Here is a 21319-nt window from a genome sequence, read left to right as displayed (position 1 = left end):
GAACTTATTGCACAGGGCAATAAATCTGTGTGACGATGAAAAAACAAATCCAAATTTCACGTCAGAACGTGTACCAAGTTAACAAAACTGGTGAGACCTAATTTGAGAACATGTTTAGTAAAAAAAAAAAAGCATTTTCTTAATTTTCCAAGAATCTTCAAACACGGACCTGGAACTGCAAGCAGTGACCTGCTCATGTCGCTTTTGCAGCCCACACGTGCCAGAACATCCTCCATGTCAGCCCATTTTTGGCAGAGCACAGCACTGGGACCTCATGTTACAGCTGGGCACCTTCCAGTGCGTCCCCCACAGCCTGTTCAGAAGCCACATATCTCAGATCCAGCCCCTGGTACTGTAATGTTTTACAGTACTGGTGTGCTCCACATAAGCCAAACTCAATATGAACTGATTTTTTTTGGTCTGGGTTTTTTGGATTTTATGAGTTTTGAGAGGTGTAGTCTCCTCACTGAATCACATTAAAACATCCTTTTGTTTTCACTGATTTTAATCCACAATCTCTATGATCCTTTATTTGATTCTTAGGAGGGCTCTTTCTAATTCTCACCTGTAATGCAGAATTCATGAAGCAGGTGTTTCCAAGGTTACTGAGTCCACAAAGTCCAGGCTGTGACAGGGAAGCACTGTCCCTGCAGTTGTAAGAGTTACAGACAAATCCAGAACCTCTGGAAAAGAAGACCACACAGTGAACTCCACAATGAGTTTATCAAGTCTCAACACTACTTAAAAGTCACAGCAAACACAAGTCAAAAAACTGTTAAATGAAATTGTTTAACCAGACTATGTGTTTCTGCTGCTTCACAGTGGTTAATACTGAATACCAAGAATATGAAGTGTAAGTGCTAATACTGAAAACATTAATCCTCACACAGTCTATTATTAATTTATGTCTCATAACACATTAATTTCCTCTAAGTACACAGCACACTACCCTAATGCAGCAAGAGTCTATACAGTACAGAAAGAACAAGAAAATTCTGATCTGTACCTGGAAAGGCTTCTACCACAATGGCAGATGGAGAAAAGAATATAATCCCTTCCCTCATACCCCCAGTCCCCTCAAAACCAGGCAATGCTTTGGCAGTTAGTAAGCTCTGGAACTTTTGCAAGTGAGCAAGGAAGAGCAGAAGGCAGTGGTTTCCAAGGGCAAAGTCTGATAAACAGGTACACAAGAGTGGCAGAACTCCTCATAGGGCACCATCACACTCCTTTCCTGTGCTGGCAAGGATGCAAGGGATTATTCACACGAAGGAGGGAGAAACAAAAAGAACATTCCTGCTCTTACCCCCTGCCCAGGTGGGAGCTGTTCAGTCCATAGGAGTTACTGCTATCACCGTTAGTAATGACAGAAGTGGCAGACACTGAGGAATAAGAACTTGATGATGATTTTGAAGAGGTAGTAAAGTTTCTGCTAGTTGCAGTGCTTGATCTGGGAGAAAGGAAAAAGAAGTAGAAACAGTGCTACTATTTTTTTTATCCCCAACCCCACCTCCCACAAAAGTCCAAGGACTCGCCATGCTACAATTATTTACCCCACGCAGAATTTACTGCTTTGATTGTTCAACCACACTTCCAAACACTTGCCTGGAACAGAAACATCGGGAAAAAGTATCAGAAGCAGGAGCAACAATTCTTGCTTAAAGCAAAATCTGGGTCCCAGACAGAAATAAGTAGCAATTCAGATGGTGTGAGTGAGAGGGAAGTAAGCTTTAAGTTTAGGAGCAAATCACCTTGGAACAAGCAAGCAAAAACCCTCAATCTTAACACCAAAACACATTCAACCTGCATTAAAAAGTGACCAGGTCAGTCCTTGCCTACCTGACACCCAGAACACCCATTCAAACAGAATGTTAATCAGATAAAAGATCACCAGGGTGGGCACAAAGCAGTTTGTTCCTGAGCCTGGTTGATTTAACTACATTGTTGTACAACTCCCCATTGCAGACAAGACACATCATTATGTACATGCAGCATGCACAGCAACCCTCAGCATTTTGAGACTGGAGATATTGAAGCAGATTAAAAAAGGTCATAGATCTCAGGTCTATCTGGTTGTGAATCCCACATTACTAGTCTCCTGGCCCCAGAAAAGAACCAGAACACAAGACCAGGAAGGCACCAAAGTTCAACAGTGTCCTGCCATAGACAGCTCCATAAAAAAGCAAAACCACAAGAAAGTAATATACTGATAAGCTTAAATAAATTATTTTGACACTAAATAATGTCTCTACAGCAAGAGCTGACTGGGAAATGGTCTATTCTCTCCATCTTTGCACAAATAAACAAGTAAAACCAAAAGCAAAAAGGTGCAGGACACCAACAGCCACTCAGCAGTGGCTACTACCCCAGTGCAGAGCAGAGTGCCAGCAGAGAGAGGACAGGGCCCTCAAGCTTGGGCTTGTCCACTTTTTTTTTAATGTGGCCCTCACTCTCAAATGATGCCAACTAAAAATGTATATTCATAGCTCAGATGGTACTAAAAGAACTATGTTGGAAAACCTCTGTGGGGCAAAAACTGTGACAAGGAACAAGCCATAATGGCCATGACAAGGCAGAACAGCTGGACAGCCTTAACAGTTTGGAAATACAACAGCACTAAATGCCAGCAAAACAAACACAGAAGTAAACAAGTCACAACAGGATCCTCCAAATGAAAACACCAACCCCAAACACCATCAAAACCGGAAATACTGGAAAGTACCCTAGAAGAGTGAGATCCACCAAAATAACTAAGATAAGGGACAATAAACGCCTTTCTGTCATTGTATGTTGGAAGTGGGACTTCTCAAGATTATCTGGACACAAAAATAAGATCAGTGATAGAAAAGGGGTCTGGACAAAACAACAATTATCAGACTCATGCTGCACATGCATGAGTTTCAAGGGTCAAGAATAAACTCATTTAGGTGACAACAGCATGTAAATCCATTCAGAACACATTTTTAAAGTTTGAAGGAGTAAATTATCTAGAAGCAAAGAAGGACAATCTAGAAAATGCTAGACTTGAAAACCCGGCATCTCTGCTTGACACGTTTGATCCCAGTGAGAGAACAGAGAAAGATGCTCAGAAAATAATATGCAGAAAATCTATTAGGGAGAAAAGGAGGACAAGCTCTTAAGGGATTTCAACATTTCAAGTAGAAGCACAGAGACAGTGCATAATCAAGAGTCACATGGCAACTGAACAGTCACAAGCACTTCAATAGTATCCCACATGCACACAAAAAAGCTAAGAAATATGGGGGAGGATAAAAAAAGGGATGAGAAAGCAAAGCTAAGAGACAAGTCACAGAGTGGGGGAAGGTCTACCCACAAAGACATCAAGGATCTCAAGCGAATTCCTGTTGGAAAATTGTGAAGGTTCACATAAGCAGTAAAACAACAGAAGAGAGGCCAACAGCTTTCCAAGCAGGGAGACAAAAAACCAAATCAAATACACTTGGGAAGATAAAAAATTCTAAGTCCTCTTACATTTTACAAGTTACTCATCTATCCATAATATCTGAAGGATCTACCAAGCACAGCTGCTCCCCCTTGTTTCACAAGGTGCTCTCAAAGGGAGTCATGATTCCAGGTGAAGGGCACAGAAACTAGCTGAGAAAAAAACATTTTTCTCTGAAAGCTTCTCATTTTAAGCCTGGGAAGTCACTGTCAATGATCCCACAGTACTGGAGGCTCTCAAGAAGACAAGACTGCCTCATTCACACAGAGGTGACAACACAAGTCCTGGATGCCAAGTGTTTATCCCCAGTGCCCCAAAAAGGGTTTCTGTGAAACATGGAAGACTTCGACTGGTCAAAAGCATCTGCCCTCTCCACTGACACCTCTCACAGGATGTGACTTCTGCTCCCATGCAAATGGAGACCCCAAACCTTGCTCTGAAGGAAGAGACAACTGTTATTTCTTCTTTGAAGTTTGTGACTTAGAACCCTCCAGAAGACTGAGCTGCTCAGTGGGTTACACTGAACCTCCCCTCAGTTTGCTTACTTTGCTCTTTGTATGCACAACAGACACTGGACTAGAAGGTGTCAAACTCCTGTGGCTTCCCTTTGACCACCACAAGATTTCTGACAGGGATAAATACATTCATTTACATTTCATCAACAAAACCTATGCAGGAATAAACTGCAGTGATATAACCATATAACCATGCAACAGTTCAGGGCTTGAGAAAGTAACTTCACAGGTTGGAGGACAAGACTCCGTGGTACAACTGCTCAGTCAGTCCTCCTGCTTAAGCACAATTTAGGTCTCTCAAATTAAATCCTGTCTGAGCTAAAACACACCTTCCAGAAAAAAAACTCTCACCACAGTTTCACAATGGTCGGCACCAGCCAAATCCAGCAGAGCACAGATAAACTCTCCCAATGATCAATACCCCTTACGGTCAGAAGAAATGTGCATTTCATGTGCAGCACAACTACCTGGCTTCACCACCTGGACACTGGGTTTGGCTCTTCTCCATCTGCTGCCTGGAGAGGTTTTTTTTCAATTTTCATTTCTCATATCCCATAGAAATTTTTAACTGTTATAATCACCTTTTAAATTTCTCACCAGTATAATACTTTAACTACCAAGCATAAAACATCTTTGCTAATTCTTCAACAATTCCCTTGGCTCCTTCTGAAACCTCTCATAGTCCAATTTCCAAATTTGCTGACAACCTCACAGGACACAATCCTTTCCACACGCTGTTTTATTGGTGGGCCAGTTACCAAAAAAGCCTTCTGATGCACACTCAGGTTGTTTGTTTTTCCCTCATGGCTGCTACAGCAGCTCCCATTCAGGAGCCTGAACCAGAACAATCACATTTCTACAGAGCCCAACATGTATTGGGGGCTCCTGTTCTTCACCCCCACGTACACAAATTCATCTCCTAACACTGATGCACGTTGCCCCTGGCTGCAGGTAAAGACAGCTGGTTTATATCTTGCTACAAAGCATGTCAAAACCCCACACAAATGGCAAGTGAGGAGAAATCTGGACACTTGCAGCATAAAGAGGACAAGGTCAGGTTAATCTAGCACAGAAACTGAAGCCATATGGTTGATAAGCAGAAAAACTGCTAAGCTGAACAGCTTGGAAAAAAATACTGTAAAAGGAAAGAGAGGGATAGAAAAAGTGTTTCAGTTCAGTTGAGGGTACCTTCAAAGCTCACAGTAGAATTAGTCCTTCTCCTTTAAACTACCAATAATAAAATACTACTACTGTGACAAAAGGTTTTTGTCAGAGCGAGAAAAACTAGGAGTTCCATTTAATTGGCAGAGCAGAAGCCATAACAGATTTTCATTTAGGAAGTTCCTACATGCAAATGCCTCCTTAACTCATGTTACACATTTAATGCTCCTCCTCTCTGGCATCTGCTGCAAACTCAAGCACTTCAAAGTCAGGGAGTGAGGATCTGCACACATACTATTTAGCCCAGCTGCTGAATGGATCCTCTAAAATCACAGTGTCAGGACACAGGGTCACCAGCAAACAGAAGAGCAGGAAGAGGAAACAGCAGGAAAATTCTAGCTCCAACCAAAGAAGCAAAAGGTATTTTACTGCTGAATATTGCAAAGGGAGGCAGGCAGTTATAAGGCCGGTGCTAAATACAACTTCACTCCTGTTTTCAAATGTAACTCCTGATGGAAAAGGTGCTATTTTTATAGCTCTAACATCATTTCTTGTTTGCTTTTGATAAGAAAATGATACCCAGGATAAAAAATTGTGTGTTAAGGCTGAGCTGGAACTCTGCTAGCTCGGAACTTTATTCTGGGAATCTTGTAAGTAACAAAGAGTATTAAGTTAAACAGTCATTGATATAATCTCCCTTCAGAAACAAAGAATGCCTCCACTTCTGAAATTCCCAGAACAAGTATAATCCATTCTGTCTTCTGAAACCCACTTTAGTAGTGAAAGTGGCTTCCAACTACAAGAAGAAATTATTTTTGTTCTTTAGGGAGCAGCAAACTAATGAACAGGAGTGGCCAAGCATAGGCTGAATGTACCACCCAAGGACTGCTGTGGAGTTTAAGAGCATTTTTCCTGTAAAATGTCAGCCAGAATGATGGCTGGGGAAACACGTGGAAAAGCTACTTCCCCTGGTAGGGGCCTGTGCCTCTGACAAGCAGTAAATGCTGTTGAAAAATCCTCTCTACCTGGAACCCACCCACCCCACAGTCACTTTGCACACAAGTTCTGTGAGCAGTGACTGACATGAATTCCCAGCTGTCCAGACCCTCTTTAGGCACACAGGCAGTGATGCAGGTGCATCATTTCTCTACCAACACCCTGTTTGGTTTGTGTTATCAAAACTCTCAATTTGGGGCAAACTCTCTCATAAGCTTCTAGCATTAAAGTGATGCAGCTCAAAGAAAGAACAAATATTGAAGGTCTCCATGGTGTTGACTAAACAGTATTTTCTCCAGATGAGAAACAGAACATTGAAGCAAAACATTTGCCTGAGATAGGATTATTCACAAGTACAAAAGAGCAGATAATCCTGTATGTATGACTTAGTACAATTCTTTCAGCCACCATTATCAGCATCAAGTCAAACAATTGCACAGGTTGCATGTTATAACAAGCAAATGTTTATTTTTATGCCATTGGAAAATATTAATCTGCATACCAACAACCATTTTTATTTACTTATCACTAGAGATTAAATCAAAGTCTTTACAAAGTACACTTGCTGATGAAAAAGGACAATTCTGAAGCCTGGGAATGCCACAGGGCTCCTTTTTAGCTTTGCTTCATGTGGAAACAAAACGTTATGATCTGGTCTTGCAGAGCTGTCTCTCTAATGTTGTCAACCAGTACTTGAGTAGGAATATGATATGAATGTTTAGTTGCTTTTCACATGATACTCCTACAGAAGGTTCACTGTAATCCCATGGGAATTCTAGTGATTCATTTACCCAGTGTGATTTCTCAAAAGTATGGTTTCAAAATAGGTTTCACTGGCCTACCTGATCCATTCAAGTTTAACACTAGTGTATCTTGCCCTCAAATGAGATCACCTGGCAGCAAGTTCTGTAAGTTAACAGTACTGTACAGAAAAGCATTTTCTTTACCAGCATCAAGTCTGATGGCTCCCAGGATGGGAACTGATTAGGCCCATCAGACCAGGAAAATCACCGAGTTCTACTTGCTGCATTAGGACTTGATATGAGCAGTCCTTACCATTCCAAGCAACTTCCCTTCTACATCATTCCATCTATACACACATTATTTCACCAAGTCCCCCCTCCTACCCATCTCTTCTCTAAATCAGACAGCAGCAAGAGGATCTGTGTCATATTTACAGCCTTCTACAATTGCCTCTGGGGGCAGGGTCAGCTACTTCTATACCCTTTAAAAGGGAGAACCACCAGAACTCTGAGCATTCACTACTGGCAGCTCTGGAAATGCACTCAAAGATCCTTTCTGTCCTCCACCAGTAAAAGAAAGGTTATTTGTTTCCCTGGGCAGTCTGCAGAGGTAGATTTTTAAGTAGACCAGTTCAACGCAAATAGCACTTTTGTCTCCTAAGCACTATAGAAACCCTAAGCTATTTAATCCTCACACAACCTACTGGAAACAGGCTTTCAAACACAGCCACTTGCTAAGACAAGGGACCAGCAGCAGAAAACCACTGAAGAACAGTTTGAGATTTTCTCTGCTTCAAAATAACCAAAGCAAAGCAAGCCACAACAGGCAGTGATAACAGGCTTTCACAGAGAACATGTGGTCACTGAAGCCCAGCAAACAAGCTGAACAACACAGCAGAAGCCTTTAGAACATGCTTGCTTACTTTGCCAGGAAATGCTGTCCAGGCCACGTGCCATCTTCATTTTTCACTTCTATTAGAACCACCTGAAAGAGAGTGCAGGTAATAAAGGTAACTGCAAGTCTGTTAAACATTTTGCAAAAGCATTAACAAATCACATTGTCAATGTTTGCTCAAAGCACACAAAAGCAAGTTAAAAAAAAAAAAAAAACACATAGCAGCAAGAGCACTATATGAGACCGAAAAGAAAAAAAAGAAAAAAAGAGATAAAAGATATGCCCCTTACCTGACCCTGATAGAGCCCTGCATCTTGCACTGTGCTATCCAGCTTGCTGAGCTGCTCGTAGGTGTTACTCATATACCTGTTCCATAACCTGGTTTCCTTCTCAGCTGGGATATTAAATAGTTTTCTCATTTCTTTCTCGATGGTAGCTGTTCAGGACGAAAAAAAAAACCACCAAAATTCCTAAAACACAAGTGCTTTTGAAAAATAACAAAAGCAAACCAGATATTCTACATCACTGATCCTTCAAGTTCGTTTGAGTAGAAAATGTATCATGGAAGTTATAACTGTTCATACAGCTTGTCTAATATTTAGTCTGAGAGAATGAAAAACTTCTGGTTTATTTCATGTATTTGCCTGTCGAGCCTTCAAATCAACAAAGTGCAGAACACACTGAGAACTTTCTGTCCCAAGGACAACTTCCACAAAACAGTCACCATTTGACAACACAGGCCCAAGAGAGTGTTTTCAGTTACTCCCATCAAGCCAAACTGGAAAAAAAAGCATCTTTATGGACATAGAGGACAGATGACATTCAGAACTTTCACACGTGAAGAATATAGTAATGAGAGAGAGAAACCAAACTTCAGGACAAGAGAAGTGTAGAAAAAGCCAATAAGAAGATGTCTAATCACGCACTAGGAAGAAGGAATTGCAGAAGAATCAGAGAATCAACTGCTTTACAGGAGCGACATGGATGTTTAAGGACATGAATTAGTAAGCCATGCGCCCATAAGCTCTCAACCACAATTCCCTGTGCTGCACACAGAATCACTGGGGCTGGAAGAAATCAAGGAGGTTCCTAGTCCAACCACCCAAAGTCAGGGATCAACAGTGAATTCAGACCAGGCTGCTTGGGGCTTATCCAATCAGGTGTTCAACACCTGCAAGAGATCCCCACCCCTCCAAGCCCTGCTCATGTCTTGCTGTCCTAACACGGAAAACGTTTTTATTGTATTCAGTTGGAATCTGTCCTGTCTCAATTTACAACTATTGCCTGTTAGACTCAGTAAACAGCCTGACTCCAAGTTCTCAGTAACCTCCTCGTAGGTGCTGCGAGGTTTCCCCAAAGCCTTCTCTTTTCCAGGCCAAAGGCAGCTCCCTCAGCCTCTTCTCACACGCCACATGTTCCAACCCTGTCTTGTTGGTACTCACTAGACTTGCTCCAGTTTAACGACATCCTTCTTGCTCTGGAGGGCACAAATCACCTCTTGAAGCTGTTCTCTGAGGCTGCCTCATCTACCAGGGAACACTTACCCACAGTATCTGCTTTGCTGAAGTGGCAGCTGACGACGTTGTCGGGGTCGCTGCTCTCGCATAGCTTCAGCTCCAGCAGATAAACTTCAACCTTGTAGTGCTTCACAAACAGCCCGTACTCCACCACCTGCAGCACCCAACACAGCAGCACAGAGCTCAAATCCTGGGCAGTCCTCTAGGGTACACTGCTCTAAACAGTGCAAGCTTTTAGGAGTCTTGAGAGTCAAGCTATAAACTGAACATTGACTTGCTCCTCAGTCACGTCTGTCAGCTTGTTTGGGGGGGGGTTCTTTTGTTTTTAAAACACAGGAAATCCCGGTGCTTTCCTTCCACAGTGCAGAGTTCCCAAGGTGCCTCATCACAGCTGAACTGATAGTGTCAGCTAATTACCCTTGAAAAATATTTTATCACACACAGCATTCTGGAAAAAAAATTATCTTTTGCCTCCAGCCTTTGGCTAAGGTTTACACAGAGAAGGAAACAACACTTGGGCAAAATCTTTTCTATTAGAGGAGAGCAAGACAAAGCATCAATTGTTTTTCTGCATGGTACACAGAATCTGCCTCATTACTCTCTCCTTGCAAGAACAGAAAAAAGCTTTTGAAGTAGTTTTGATTACATTGCTTTATTTCAGAGTCATTTTCAAATCAATTCTGCATTTGAGAGAATACTCCAATAGGTACATTTACCCATCCCACCATATTCCAGCGTATTTTTAGAAAGGTTTTCTCTACGACTGGATACTTTCTACCTTTCAGTTACCAGGTTGACATTTAACAGAGACAGTCTCATAGCAAAACTTTAAAAATTGACTCTTAACTTGCCATGTTGTGTCTGAGCTCTACCCCTCGGTAATTAGTGTTGAAAGTGGGATCTGATACCTCAAAAAAAGGCAGCTCATACAGTTAAGCCTGTCACACAAGTGCTTCCCCAGTAGCTCCCAAATCTCTTGTTAACTTCCAAATCTTTCAGAAAAGGGAGTGTGCAATAGTAGGACAGGCTTTGTGAAAGCAATTAGCCAGTTCAGGAAGGAAAGCATCCCCACTGAGGGAGGCACTGATCAGTAACACTTCCATTCTCCCTCTCAGTGCAGACTTGCTATTCCTCAAGTTCTCTGTTTCTCTAAAACCACATCCCCCTTATGTGCTGTAATTCTTTCCCACTTCCCTGCCTCTTGCTTACATGGGAGTTCTCTCTACTCAAAAGCTGAGTGAACCCGGGGTCACCTGCTGCTCCTGGGTTCATTCAGGGGTTCTGAAGTCAGAATTTCTCCTTACATACCATTTCCAGCCCACACTGATCGACAACATTCCAGTACCACTGATCAGCACGAGCAGCCCTGCAAGACAGGGATCTCCCTTCCCTTCTGGTGCCACACTTCCCTGGGTCTTGCACACCTTGGAGCAACTCTTATTGTAACCCAGTGATACTTATATGTAAGAGATAGCAATTCTGTACATGGTATCAGTAATATTCACTGGGCGTAGATTAGTCTTTAGGAACCGCCCAGATTGGCACTGCTCAATTCAGTCTCTGCAAAAACACAAGACTAAAATAAAACAAACAAACCCCTTTTGCCCATAAACAAGAGCCTGACAGATTTCCAAGAAAACAACTTGCAAATTCCACCTTCTGGAACAGATTATAGACTCGGAACACATAAATTACTGCATTTGTCACACAAAAGTAAGACTTCCAGGACAAAAACACAAATATGTCTCAAGATTTTTGAATCACAGAATTTTGGAAGAGAAAACAAGAATCACCTTTAACTCCAGAGGAAGTCCTTAAGCCATCTGTACCAAAAGACAATTTATTCAAATGCCTTATTCTGTTCTGGAATATCTATGGGCTTGACTAACAACCTGCATTTGTCAACAAACCACAAACTATTCAATGCAACTTAAAAGCACTGCACCAGTCCAAACAATCATAATGTAAAAAGTTGACCAGAACAAGGTTCATGGTTCTCACCCCCAAATAATGCATCAACTGAGAACCCTTGAACGTTCAGGCATTTAACTGCAATACAGGCAGGTCATTCATTCAGACAACAAGGCAAAAAGACCCCTTGTTATTATCTCCAAAGAGCTGCTGAGGATCCTGTCTTAGCTGACATCTACAAAACAAACCGTCTACATTTGAGGGAGAACAGAAAATGAAACCAGGACGAGGAGAACTTGATTCACCCGTACTTACTTTCCTCACAATAGGCTGCTGCCCGTCTATGCACCCATACCACGCTACCAGTTTGTTCCAGGCTTCGGTGGGCACCAACACGTAATCCAGCTCATCAATGAGGTGTTCTTTCAAACTCTGAGTTTCCGGATCTAAAAGGGAGACATAGGGCAGAGCGCTCGGCATCAGAGAGCACCTTTTCATCCCCAGACCAACACAGGCACTGATGGGGTGCCGAGGAACCGCAGAGCTGCCGGGGCAGGCACAGCCCCGCCGGTCCCGCACGCACAGGGCGGTGCTGCCGTGTGCCCCCTCCGAACAGCCGGTTCCGAAAGCGAAAGCAGCGCGGGGAAGTTCCCCGGGCGAGCTGCGCTCACCAGCACTCACCGTCGAACAGGGCCGAGTTGTCGATGGGCCCCGGGAAGAGGCTCGCGTTGTCCACGGGCCCCGGGAACAGGCTGGGATCGCCCGCGCCGAACATCTCCCAGTTGTCGAAGCCCACATACTTCTTCCACTGCTTAAACCACCGGCTCTCCACCAGGTACCTGCAACGCACGGCCCCGCCCGGCGCGGCCCATCAGCGGCGGCGCGGCCCGGGCCCGCAGGCCCCGCCGCCCGCAGGGGAGGGGGACGGGGACGGGGGATAGGGACAGGGAGGGAGGGAGAGAGGGAGAGGAGGGGAGGCCCGTCCGCGCTTACCAGGACTCCCCGGGCCGGAGGGCCGTGGCCAGGAGCGGCCCCAGCTCCGCCCGCTGCGCCGCCGGGTCCGGCCGGGCCCGCTCCGCGCCGCCCGCGGCCGCCGCCATGTCCGTGCGCGAGACCCGGCGCGGGCGGAGGTCGGAGCGCGCGCGCGTTCGCGCGGGCACGAGCGCGGGGAGAGGGGAGGGACGGGCCCCGCCTCGCGCGCGCGCGCGCGCGCCCCGTGACGAGAGGTGGGCGGGGCCGCGCGCGCCGTGGCGGCGGCCGCCATGTTGGGGCGGTACCGGGAGGGGCTCGCTGAGGGCGGGGGTGCTCCCGCCATGAGGGTCCTCTCCGGGCCGGGAGCGCTGCGGGACTCACCCCCAGGGCACGGGTCTCGTCCCCGGGGCAGCCTCTTTAAGTGTTTCAAATAAAGACACACCTGCCAGCACTCTGTTCCCTTTTGTCTCTTCGGCAGCATCAACTCGTGAAAGGGGCTGTTATCGCTGTTAAATACTTTTGCTTAGTTTGCCTGAGAAACTTGCCAGTCTCGCTGTTGAGTGAATTCTTTGTTTCACCTTCAGTCGCCAGACTTGCTGCCAGCCCCTCTGCTCTGGTCTCCAGACGCCCTGTGCTTCACTTTCTCACCAAGAATCTTCTTCTCCCTGAGCTATGGCTCAGTGTTTTCTACAGGCTTTGAAGACTAAACATGGTTCTTCATAAATCCTTTATTTTTCTCTCTCCCGGGGTGGCGTCTGCCAAAGCAGCTGGCAGAAACGCTTTGGTTGGACTGTGGTTTCAGTTTGAGATGCTCCACTTTCCCTCATCCGTCAGGGAACACCCTGTCAGGGCATGGGTTAGGGAAAGGGGCTTCAAATTGTTACGGTAGTAAACAGGAGAACGGGTCTGAGTAACCGGCTGGGGAGAGCTCAGAGATTTTGAAAGTGTATCAGGAGAAAACTTCAGGCATTTGACCCTCAAGTAGCTCATCCTGTGCTGTTCAGGGAGCCTGTCCTTGAGAAGCGGGAGAATTGGGAATGACGATTCAGACTTTGAAATGTCCCTTAAACTGATACCACAAAGAAATCCATTCACCTAATGGGAAAAAAAAAAAAAAAAAAGAGGCAGGGGGGATGTGCTGGGGCTGTGCCTGTGCCCTGGGAGTTCCGGCAGCACCATGGGCAGGTGTTCTGCTTCCTGCCAGCAAGCTGGGCAGTGCTTCAGCCGTGGGGGAACACGATAAAGGGCTCTTATCTTTCTGAGAGTAGGGCAAGTCAGTTTACTTAACACTAAGAAGACCATTTTCTCCTTCCAGTAAGTGTTGAGTGTTACTTATTCCAGTTTTCCTCAGAGGGTAGGGCCCCTCTGGGCTCTAACACACCCTGTTATGGCAAGGCTGGGTGTGTTTTTAAAATGAGTCAGCTATTCTGAGATACTGCTTACATGGCTGACCTCACTCTGCTGTGAATTACCTGCTCCTCGCAGAAAGTGTGGCAAACAATTAAATGATTTCACTCAGACCGTTCTGATTCAGAACAAGGAAATTACATTGTTATAGTTTCACTGGACAGGGGTGTCTCTGTTCTCCTCAAGCACTTTCCTTTCAGCCATTTGACTTCCTGCTCTCGCCTGCAGCTCAAACAGATGGCTGCAAGAGTGGCACTGACAGGAGAAAAGCCCTCTCAAATGCCACACAGCTGGGAGCAGGTGTTTCCTACCTGCCTTACAATGGCAACGATCAAACACAGTGTCTGAAAGCTGTCTTAAAAGTTACTGGGAGCAACAAAGCTCAGCAGGAGGAGAAAGGGATTCTAAATAGCTGAATGAACCTTGAACAGGGTGAGTAAGAACGGCCTCAGACTCCAGCATTGAACTTCTGAACACAACATTTCACCATCCAGGATTTCAGGAGATGGGACAGGGTTTGGTAGGCAGAACACTAGAGAATCTGGGAGAGAGAGATGAGGGCAAGAAGGATAATTTTCCTTGGAATTAGTTAACACTCCTGACAGCTTCAAATATCTGACCTTGTTTAAAGATTTAAGAAGTTGGTGACAACTACCAGCAGCTAAAGCGGGGAGGGAATCATTTGGAGGGGAGAGGAGTGGAGGGCAAACACTTTCTAGAAAGGAGAGAATATATGAACTCTGATGTGCAGAAGAATGGAAAAACAAGGTGAACACTAACAGAGGGATTAGCTGCTTGCAATGAAAGTGTAGAAAGAGCAAAAAATAGTGTAGGAGTATAGATGTGATAGATGGGAGATGTTGAAAGGACAACATCCTCAAGCCACAGAAGCACCCAAGTGTGCTAAAGTATTGTTTATTTTAAGGTTTTCCTCTGAGTCAGTCTGTTTCTCTCTGAAATTACAGAAATTACAGAAATAGAACTGGGCTGGTTTATAATCCCTGTGGAATCGCCTGGGATTATTCACATCTCCCCTCAGCACAGAGCTGCTCCCTGTAGTGAAACGTCTTCATCCCCTCTGGTCACAACACCAAGCAAGGTTTGGGTGCGAGGTCCTGTGTGGGTGTCGTGCTCCACTGCCCCTGTCACTGCCAGAGGGCTCCAGCCCCTGCCCTTTGCACCACAGCCCACTGGAGCCCAGAGCCAGCTACTCCAGGGAATGTGAAACATGACAGGGAATATCAGGGCTGGGTGGCTTTCATCCACACTGTGGGGTTCCTGCTAGTGTGCTTACATTGGGAAGGTTCATTTTCCTGCTAGCGTGGCTGCTTTTCATCACATCACTGTGCTGCTGCTGCTGGCACGGCTGGATCTGTTCTAGAGCTGTTGCTTTGTTTTTCTGCTTGCACAGCCCTGGTAGCCGGAAGGTAAATAAATCCCTTGGCCATCAGCACTGAATAAGCAAGTGTAAGGTGCATTTCTGACCGGCAGGGTCGGCGAGAGGCCCTTTTTGGCAGGGTGGAACAGCAGCAGGTGTTGGGGTCTGTGCCCTGTGGCAGTGGGGCTTGGCCAGAGCCTGTTGAGGAACAGGCAGAGCAAAGGAGGCCCCACTCAAAGGGCTCTTGGTGAGCCAGGATTGAGGAAGTGCCGCAGCTCACACTGAGAAAGATTTTTCAGTGCCGTGAGCTCCTGCTGCCCATGATCCCCTGAGCTCTCCACATATTTCAACATCCTGTATTAATGGGGGAAGTAGACTTAACTGAAAAAATAATCCCCTAAACCATATATCATCTGCTCCAAAGCTGAAATAGCTGCTGAAAACATCCTGTTTTTCTCTGCAAAGCTGCGCTGGGATTAAGAAATAGCCCGGTGAGGATTGTGCAATCTGAGTTCAAAGCTCAATGACTCAGGAGTACAGGGTGGTGCCAGATGGGGGATCTGCCCCAGTCTCTCCTCATCCTTGAGGGAGCCTTGGACATAGGTAGAGTAACAAAGCAGCTAGTGAAACTGTGAAGTGAGAAGCTACAAACAGGGAAAAAAACCCCAAACCTTCAAATTTCAAGTGTTTTAGTTATGAAAACTGATGCTTGAAAGTGTTACATCTTTCCCTTGAGAGCCCAAATTTCTAGTCTGGGTTAGAACTCCTCAGTCCCACACAAAGTTTATAATCAGAGCTACGAGGCCTTGTGGAGTAGCTTGTAATGAAAATGTGCTCACAGAGTCATTTAAAGAGTGAAAATGTCCCTGCAGAAGGACCTGAGACACTGGGCAGAAGGATAGCAGGTGAAATTTTGTGCAGGCTCACAGTTTTCCAGGGAAACCCAATCCTAATTCCAGCTGTTCAGCAGCAGCCTATAGAACCAGGACTGCTGTGCAGGGACAACATGTCAGAATTACTATTGAATCATAGAATTATCAAAGATTGGAAAATACCTCCAAGATCATCAAGTCCAGTTGTAGCAACTCCATGAAATACTTATCAGCTCCATGGTTGGCAGGAATCAAAAAAGTGTTAGGGAAGGAGTAAAAAAAAGAAAATATTTCCTGAACCCTGACAGACCTGCACTTGGAGTGTCACATGCAATTCCCGTGCCCAAAGGGCAACAAGGACACTCCGAGGCAATGCAGAGTTCCATGGGAGAATGGGCTGGTATTGCACTGGGAACAGGAAAGAACTGGTTCTTTGTGATTCCCTGCACTGCAAGGTGTTGGGGATGCACAGAGCTGATTCAGGCTTCACATAGGACTGAGTACGTAGGGATCCACGCTGGGTTACCAGCAGTGCAAACTGGGATAGAGCCAGGAGACAGCTAAGGCAGTGAGGGGCAGTGGCTTTGGGACAAGGGGAGGTGCAGCAACAACCATAGATGCTGCTCCTGTTCTGTGTGCCCCCTGGGCATCCACTGATGGAGGGCAGATAACGAGATGTGCTTTGACCAACAGGCTCTCCTTACCCCAGCCCTGTGCCAGCCCAGGCTGCAGGATCACTCATCTCCCTGCCTCAACAGGTATTAACGTGTTGCAGCCTGTTGCCGGTAGCCCTGCCGGGAACTTGTCAGTGTAAAATCACTGCCTGGCCATGTGCCAGCAAGTTCCCTCTGCAGGGAAGCCCTGAGGGAGGTCCAGTGAGCAGTTTGGTGAGGTCTGTTTGTTCCGTGCCACCCTCCCGCTCTGCCAGGCTCGTTACATGCAGGGCAGACTCCAATTCACAGCTTGCAGAGTTCATGAAGGTTGTCTGCCCATCACACTGCCCTCACCCTGACTGCGCTACCACACTCGAGTGCTCCGAGTCTGTGAGCACCCACGTGGGCTGATGAACAGCTCATGCACCCACCATTCACCCAGATTTATCAAGCCACAGCCTTGAAGAAAGTACACACTTTTTTATTCAGAGAATCAAAGTAAGGTACTGAGATTCACAGCTGCTTACCCCAGCTCAGCTTCCCAAACATTCCCGTGCAACTTTTGAAAACATCAAGTACACTTCAAGGATTTGGAAGATGCACCATCATAAGCAAAACCTGCACGAGACATTGGGATTTCCGCCAGAGCAGCAACTCCCTGCGAGAAAAACAAGCAGGTGCACAGTAAGGGAAGCAGGGAGTGAGGGGAACGGGCAGAGGACGTTCTAGGGAACCTTCTGCAGAAGCAACTCGATGTCGTCCTGGATCTTGATGGTTTCGAAACGCCGGCTGTAGCGTTTGAAGGGCACCCCGTCGGGGCCGATGAGGAACTTCTCGAAGTTCCAGGCGATGTCGTTGCGGCAGACCGGGGACCAGATGATGTACTGCGGGTTGGTCATCAGCGAGGAGGGGTCGTCGTGCGGGAAGGGCAGCGCCTCTTTCAGGAACGTGAAGAGCGGGTGCGCGTCCTTCCCGTTCACCTCGCACTTCTCGAACATGATGAAATTGGGCTTGAACCCGTTGCCAGGACGGACGTGCTCCAGCATGGGCAGGATCTCATCGTTGGTGCCATTTTCCTGGGGAAACAAAAACAAGCCCGCCCCGCGCACAGCCCGTGAGCCCGCATGGCGTGCGCGGCTCCCCGGCCCCGCTCCCGGGCCCCGCTCCCCGGCCCCGCTCCCGCCCTACCTGGTGGCCGAACTGGTTGCAGGGGAAGCCGAGCACCTGGAGCCCGCGGGGCCCGTAGCGCTGCTGCAGCTCGTTGAGCTGCAGGAAGTCGCGGGTGGTCGTGCCTCAGAGCGACGCCACGTTCACCACCAGCAGCACCTTCCCCCGCAGCGAGCCCAGCGACAGCGGCTCCGTCGCGCCGAGCGGCCGCGCCGCCAGCCCCGCCAGCCCCGCCGCCAGCCCCGCCGCTCGCCCGCCCGCGCCCGCCGCCGCCATGGCCCGCACTGAGCTCCCGCCGCCGCCGCCGCGCTCCGCCTGCCCCGAACCGCCGGGACCCGCCTCGGACACCGCCCCGAACCGCCGGGACCCGCCTCGGACACCGCCCCGAACCGCCGGGACCCGCCTCTGACACTGCCCCGAACCGCCGGGACCCGCCTCTGACACTGCCCCGAACCGCCGGGACCCGCCTCCGCCACCGCCCAGAGCCTCCGGGACCCGCCTCGGACACCGCCCCGAGCCGCGGGCGCGGCCCTGCCGAGCACTGACCCGCCCGCGGCATCGCCGCCCGATGGAGGAGTCCCAAGGAGAATCGGGCCGGGCATGTCTGCTCTGAAAGGCCGAAATGTCACAGGGAAGTGTGGCAAATCCTCGGGAACGCTGTGGAAAAGCAGCAAAACGAAAAGTGGTCAAGGGAGAGTGATCAGACTTTGGAATGGGCTGCCCAGGGAGGTGGTGGATTCACCGTCTCTGGAGGTATTTAAGAGGAGACTGGATGTGGCACTTAGTGCCGTGATCTAGGAAGCAAGGTGGCGTTAAGTGAAAGGTTGGACTTGATCATTTCAGAGACCTTTTCCAACCTAGTTGATTCTGTGATTCCAGGAGCTCCAACCTTTGTGGTGACACAGCACAGAACTGGGCTGCAGCATCCTCTGAGGATACCGCTGCCACTGAGATGGCTTGGGGGAGAGAAGCACCTTCAGTTTGTGTCCAAGAGGGTCCATAAATTCCCTTCTGGTATCCTTCTATAGTTTTTCCACCTCTTTGAGGCTGGTGAAGCCTACATACAGGGCTACAGCTTGCTATATCCTCACTGGATTAAGAGGAGGAGGTTCCCTCTCTAACTCCAGGGGTTGCTTTTCCCTATCCCTGTCCAATTCTTGCCTTACTGCTCCTGTAAGTCACACAGGAGCGACTGTTCTTCTTTCCCATGGATTCAAGGCATCCCTAAGTGAACTCGGCTGTGCCCACAATGGGAAATGTGGCCCATCCCCTCCTCCACGGGTCTTTGTGAATCACCGCCCTTCTCCAGAGCACCCCATGAAGAGGCAGGTTCGGGGCCAGGCCTCAAGGCTGTGTCCATGGGTTGGACCCTGTGGGGAAGCGCAGCTTGGCAGGGACAAAGAGCCAGGGCCTCAGCTCCAGCGCAGCTCCCAGGGGGAAGCAGGGAGCCCCTGCTGAGGCTCCTGCCAGCATCTGTGCCAAGTGAGCTCCGTTCACAACAGCCCAAGGTCAGACAGCTGCTTATCAGCCCTGGCCCCCAGCCAAGGCAGCCTGGGCCCCGCACGGGGGGATGCACTCAGGGCCCCCCCATGCTGTCTGCCTCTTTCATGCTTGGGAGCGGGGACTTGTCACAAATGCCAGCTGTCACTAACGGGCACACAACCCTTCATCTCTGCTCTGGGTGCCCATGTGACCGCAGGGTCTGGGGATTTTGCTTTGAGCCACTTCTGGCACCTGCCCCCACGACTGGGAACTGGAATAGTTCCACTTCCTGGTTGTGGATCGTTCTGGGGACTTGCCCGATTGTCTTGCATCTTTGGGGACCAGCAGTGTGTTGCAGCAGCGATAGCAAGGAGCCATGACAAGTGTCCTGAGAGAGATTAGAGCTGATGGATGAGCAGAGGCACATGACTTCTTGAGTAAATTGACGGTTACAGTCTGCACAGACTCCTCCTCACCTCCCCCTCACCCGCCCCCCGGGCACAGCAAGCCAGGGTTCCTGAAGAAGAGGAATTTCCTTTGGGCAATTCTAGGGCAGGGCCACAGAGGCATCTCTGCTGCCACTTTTGACACTTGCTCAGACTGGCACCTTCAGTCCTGTCTGGACTTGGGGAGTTCATCTGCAGCAGGGAGTTTACTGCTGGGGCCCTGCGCTGTCCAGAGAAGTGCAGGTTAGGGCTTTCCCGTCCTTGATGACTGAGGTCTAACGACACTGAATGAGTTGAACTTCCTTGTTGGCTCAGACAATGTGCCTGGACACATTCTGTGGAGCCAACTGAACTGTGGACCCAGAGGAGTGCCAGAAGCTCATGAGGGACTAGATGGGCTCAAGGGACACCTTTTGAGGTGTGTGACAAGTGACGGTTGTCCTACAAGGTCAGAAAATTGCTGTTTAACAGCAGTGAGGAATCACAAAAGCCACAAACCCACACCTTTCTGGCCTCCTGCTTACATCATCTCTCCAGTTTAGACACTGAACTCCCTTCCCTGCCCAGGGGGGCTGGCACTCTCTGCCCCTTGCCAGCCTGGATCACTCTGCACAAGTCCCAAGCTCTCATTTCCCAGGTCAGGTCTGGCTGTCTTTCTCCTCAGCTCAGTTTCATCCAGAAAAAACGTGGCTTCCAGAGGTGACAGGAACCAAAAGGGAGCCAGGCTGCCAGCCTTCGAAGGCAGGGAGGCTGAGGACTTAAATGATGCTGGAGGTCAGCAAGAGCTTAAGAGTAAAACTGGGATAACAGTCACTGCTGGGTGGAATTGCATCCACAGACACACCACCCACGAGCTGGCTCTGAGGAACAGGCCGGAGTCCAGGGCCCTGAAGAGCTGCTTTGTAACTGTGACCACAGCAAATTGCAGCCCTACAGCCCTGCAAGACTGAAAAACCCCGCTTTTGTTCAACTGCAACATCCCCCCCAAAAAAGGAACTGCAAGGCAGTAACTAAACTTGTCAGCAGGGCAGCGAATGAAATCGTCCCAGGAAGCCCCCGCTGCAGCTGTGAACTTCCTGCTCTGTTCAGCCCAGTCACCCACGGCGGGACGACAAACAGCCAGGGGAGGAAGGAGGGAAGGGTGGGGCAGGTGACACCACCAGGCTGGCCAGAGCCATCACTCTGGGTGTCTGTGGCTGCACAGGGAGGACAAGGACCAGAGGTACTGGGCACTCCTATGGCTGAGTCTGCATCTCCTTTGCTGCAGGAAGCAGGAACACTGTGAAAAAAAAGAAAAAAAAACGACACAGGCATTTTGTAGGCCATTATGGGATGCAGCCAGGTGCCCAGTGACATGGGTTGTTATCAGCAGTTAGACTCTCTCCTGCCCAGCCCAGCGTGGCTCTTGGCTCAGCAGCAGCTGCTGTAAATCCCAGTGTGAGTGTGGAGATGCCCGCTCTGTTCCCTGTCGTTTCTTCCCCAGGAGCAGCACAATCTGCTCTCCAGCCTGGGTGCAGCACAGGGCCTACACCTCGAGCCCAGCCCTTGCTGCAGCGCTCCAAGGCATCCCTCATGGAATGGCCCAGCAAACACCCTGCCACGTGCAGCCTCTGCTGCTGCTCCAGCACAGCCCGGCTGCTGCAAACCATCACGTGCTCCCACAGCAACACTGCTCCTCCCTTCCTCCTGCACAGCCTCCTCCTGTTCCTCTACTCCTGTGCTCAGGACCAGCAAGTTCAGCTTA

General features: G+C 48.3%; 2 protein-coding genes across 2 annotated transcripts in view; both read right to left on the bottom strand.

Annotated features, from left to right (window-relative positions):
- The window catches only part of USP4 (ubiquitin specific peptidase 4), a 31509-nt gene extending 18858 nt beyond the window's left edge, over positions 1–12651 (bottom strand). Inside the window, exons 1-9 of the mRNA XM_027886218.1 lie at positions 12613–12651; positions 12192–12538; positions 11880–12037; positions 11514–11644; positions 9315–9441; positions 8061–8206; positions 7799–7860; positions 1304–1447; positions 566–683 (exon numbers count right to left, since the gene is read on the bottom strand). Of these exons, the coding sequence (XP_027742019.1) occupies positions 566–683; positions 1304–1447; positions 7799–7860; positions 8061–8206; positions 9315–9441; positions 11514–11644; positions 11880–12037; positions 12192–12538; positions 12613–12651 (1272 nt within the window). The remainder of the gene's footprint in view (positions 1–565; positions 684–1303; positions 1448–7798; positions 7861–8060; positions 8207–9314; positions 9442–11513; positions 11645–11879; positions 12038–12191; positions 12539–12612) is intronic.
- Positions 12652–16943: 4292 nt separating this feature from the next.
- Positions 16944–17953, bottom strand: GPX1 (glutathione peroxidase 1). Its single transcript, XM_027886258.1, has 2 exons — positions 17669–17953; positions 16944–17556 (listed from the first exon to the last, which is right to left on the bottom strand). Exons 1-2 carry the CDS (start codon positions 17921–17923, stop codon positions 17206–17208), a joined length of 606 nt encoding a protein of 201 aa, XP_027742059.1. The 5' UTR covers positions 17924–17953; the 3' UTR covers positions 16944–17205.
- Between the last annotated feature and the right edge of the window lie 3366 nt (positions 17954–21319).

Source organism: Empidonax traillii, unplaced genomic scaffold (assembly GCF_003031625.1).
Source record: "Empidonax traillii isolate 1590-97213 ecotype Southwest subspecies unplaced genomic scaffold, ASM303162v1 scaffold182:size1009393, whole genome shotgun sequence".
In the NCBI taxonomy this organism is placed as follows: Eukaryota; Metazoa; Chordata; class Aves; order Passeriformes; family Tyrannidae; genus Empidonax; species Empidonax traillii.
This window is presented reverse-complemented; position numbering and strand designations above follow the sequence as displayed.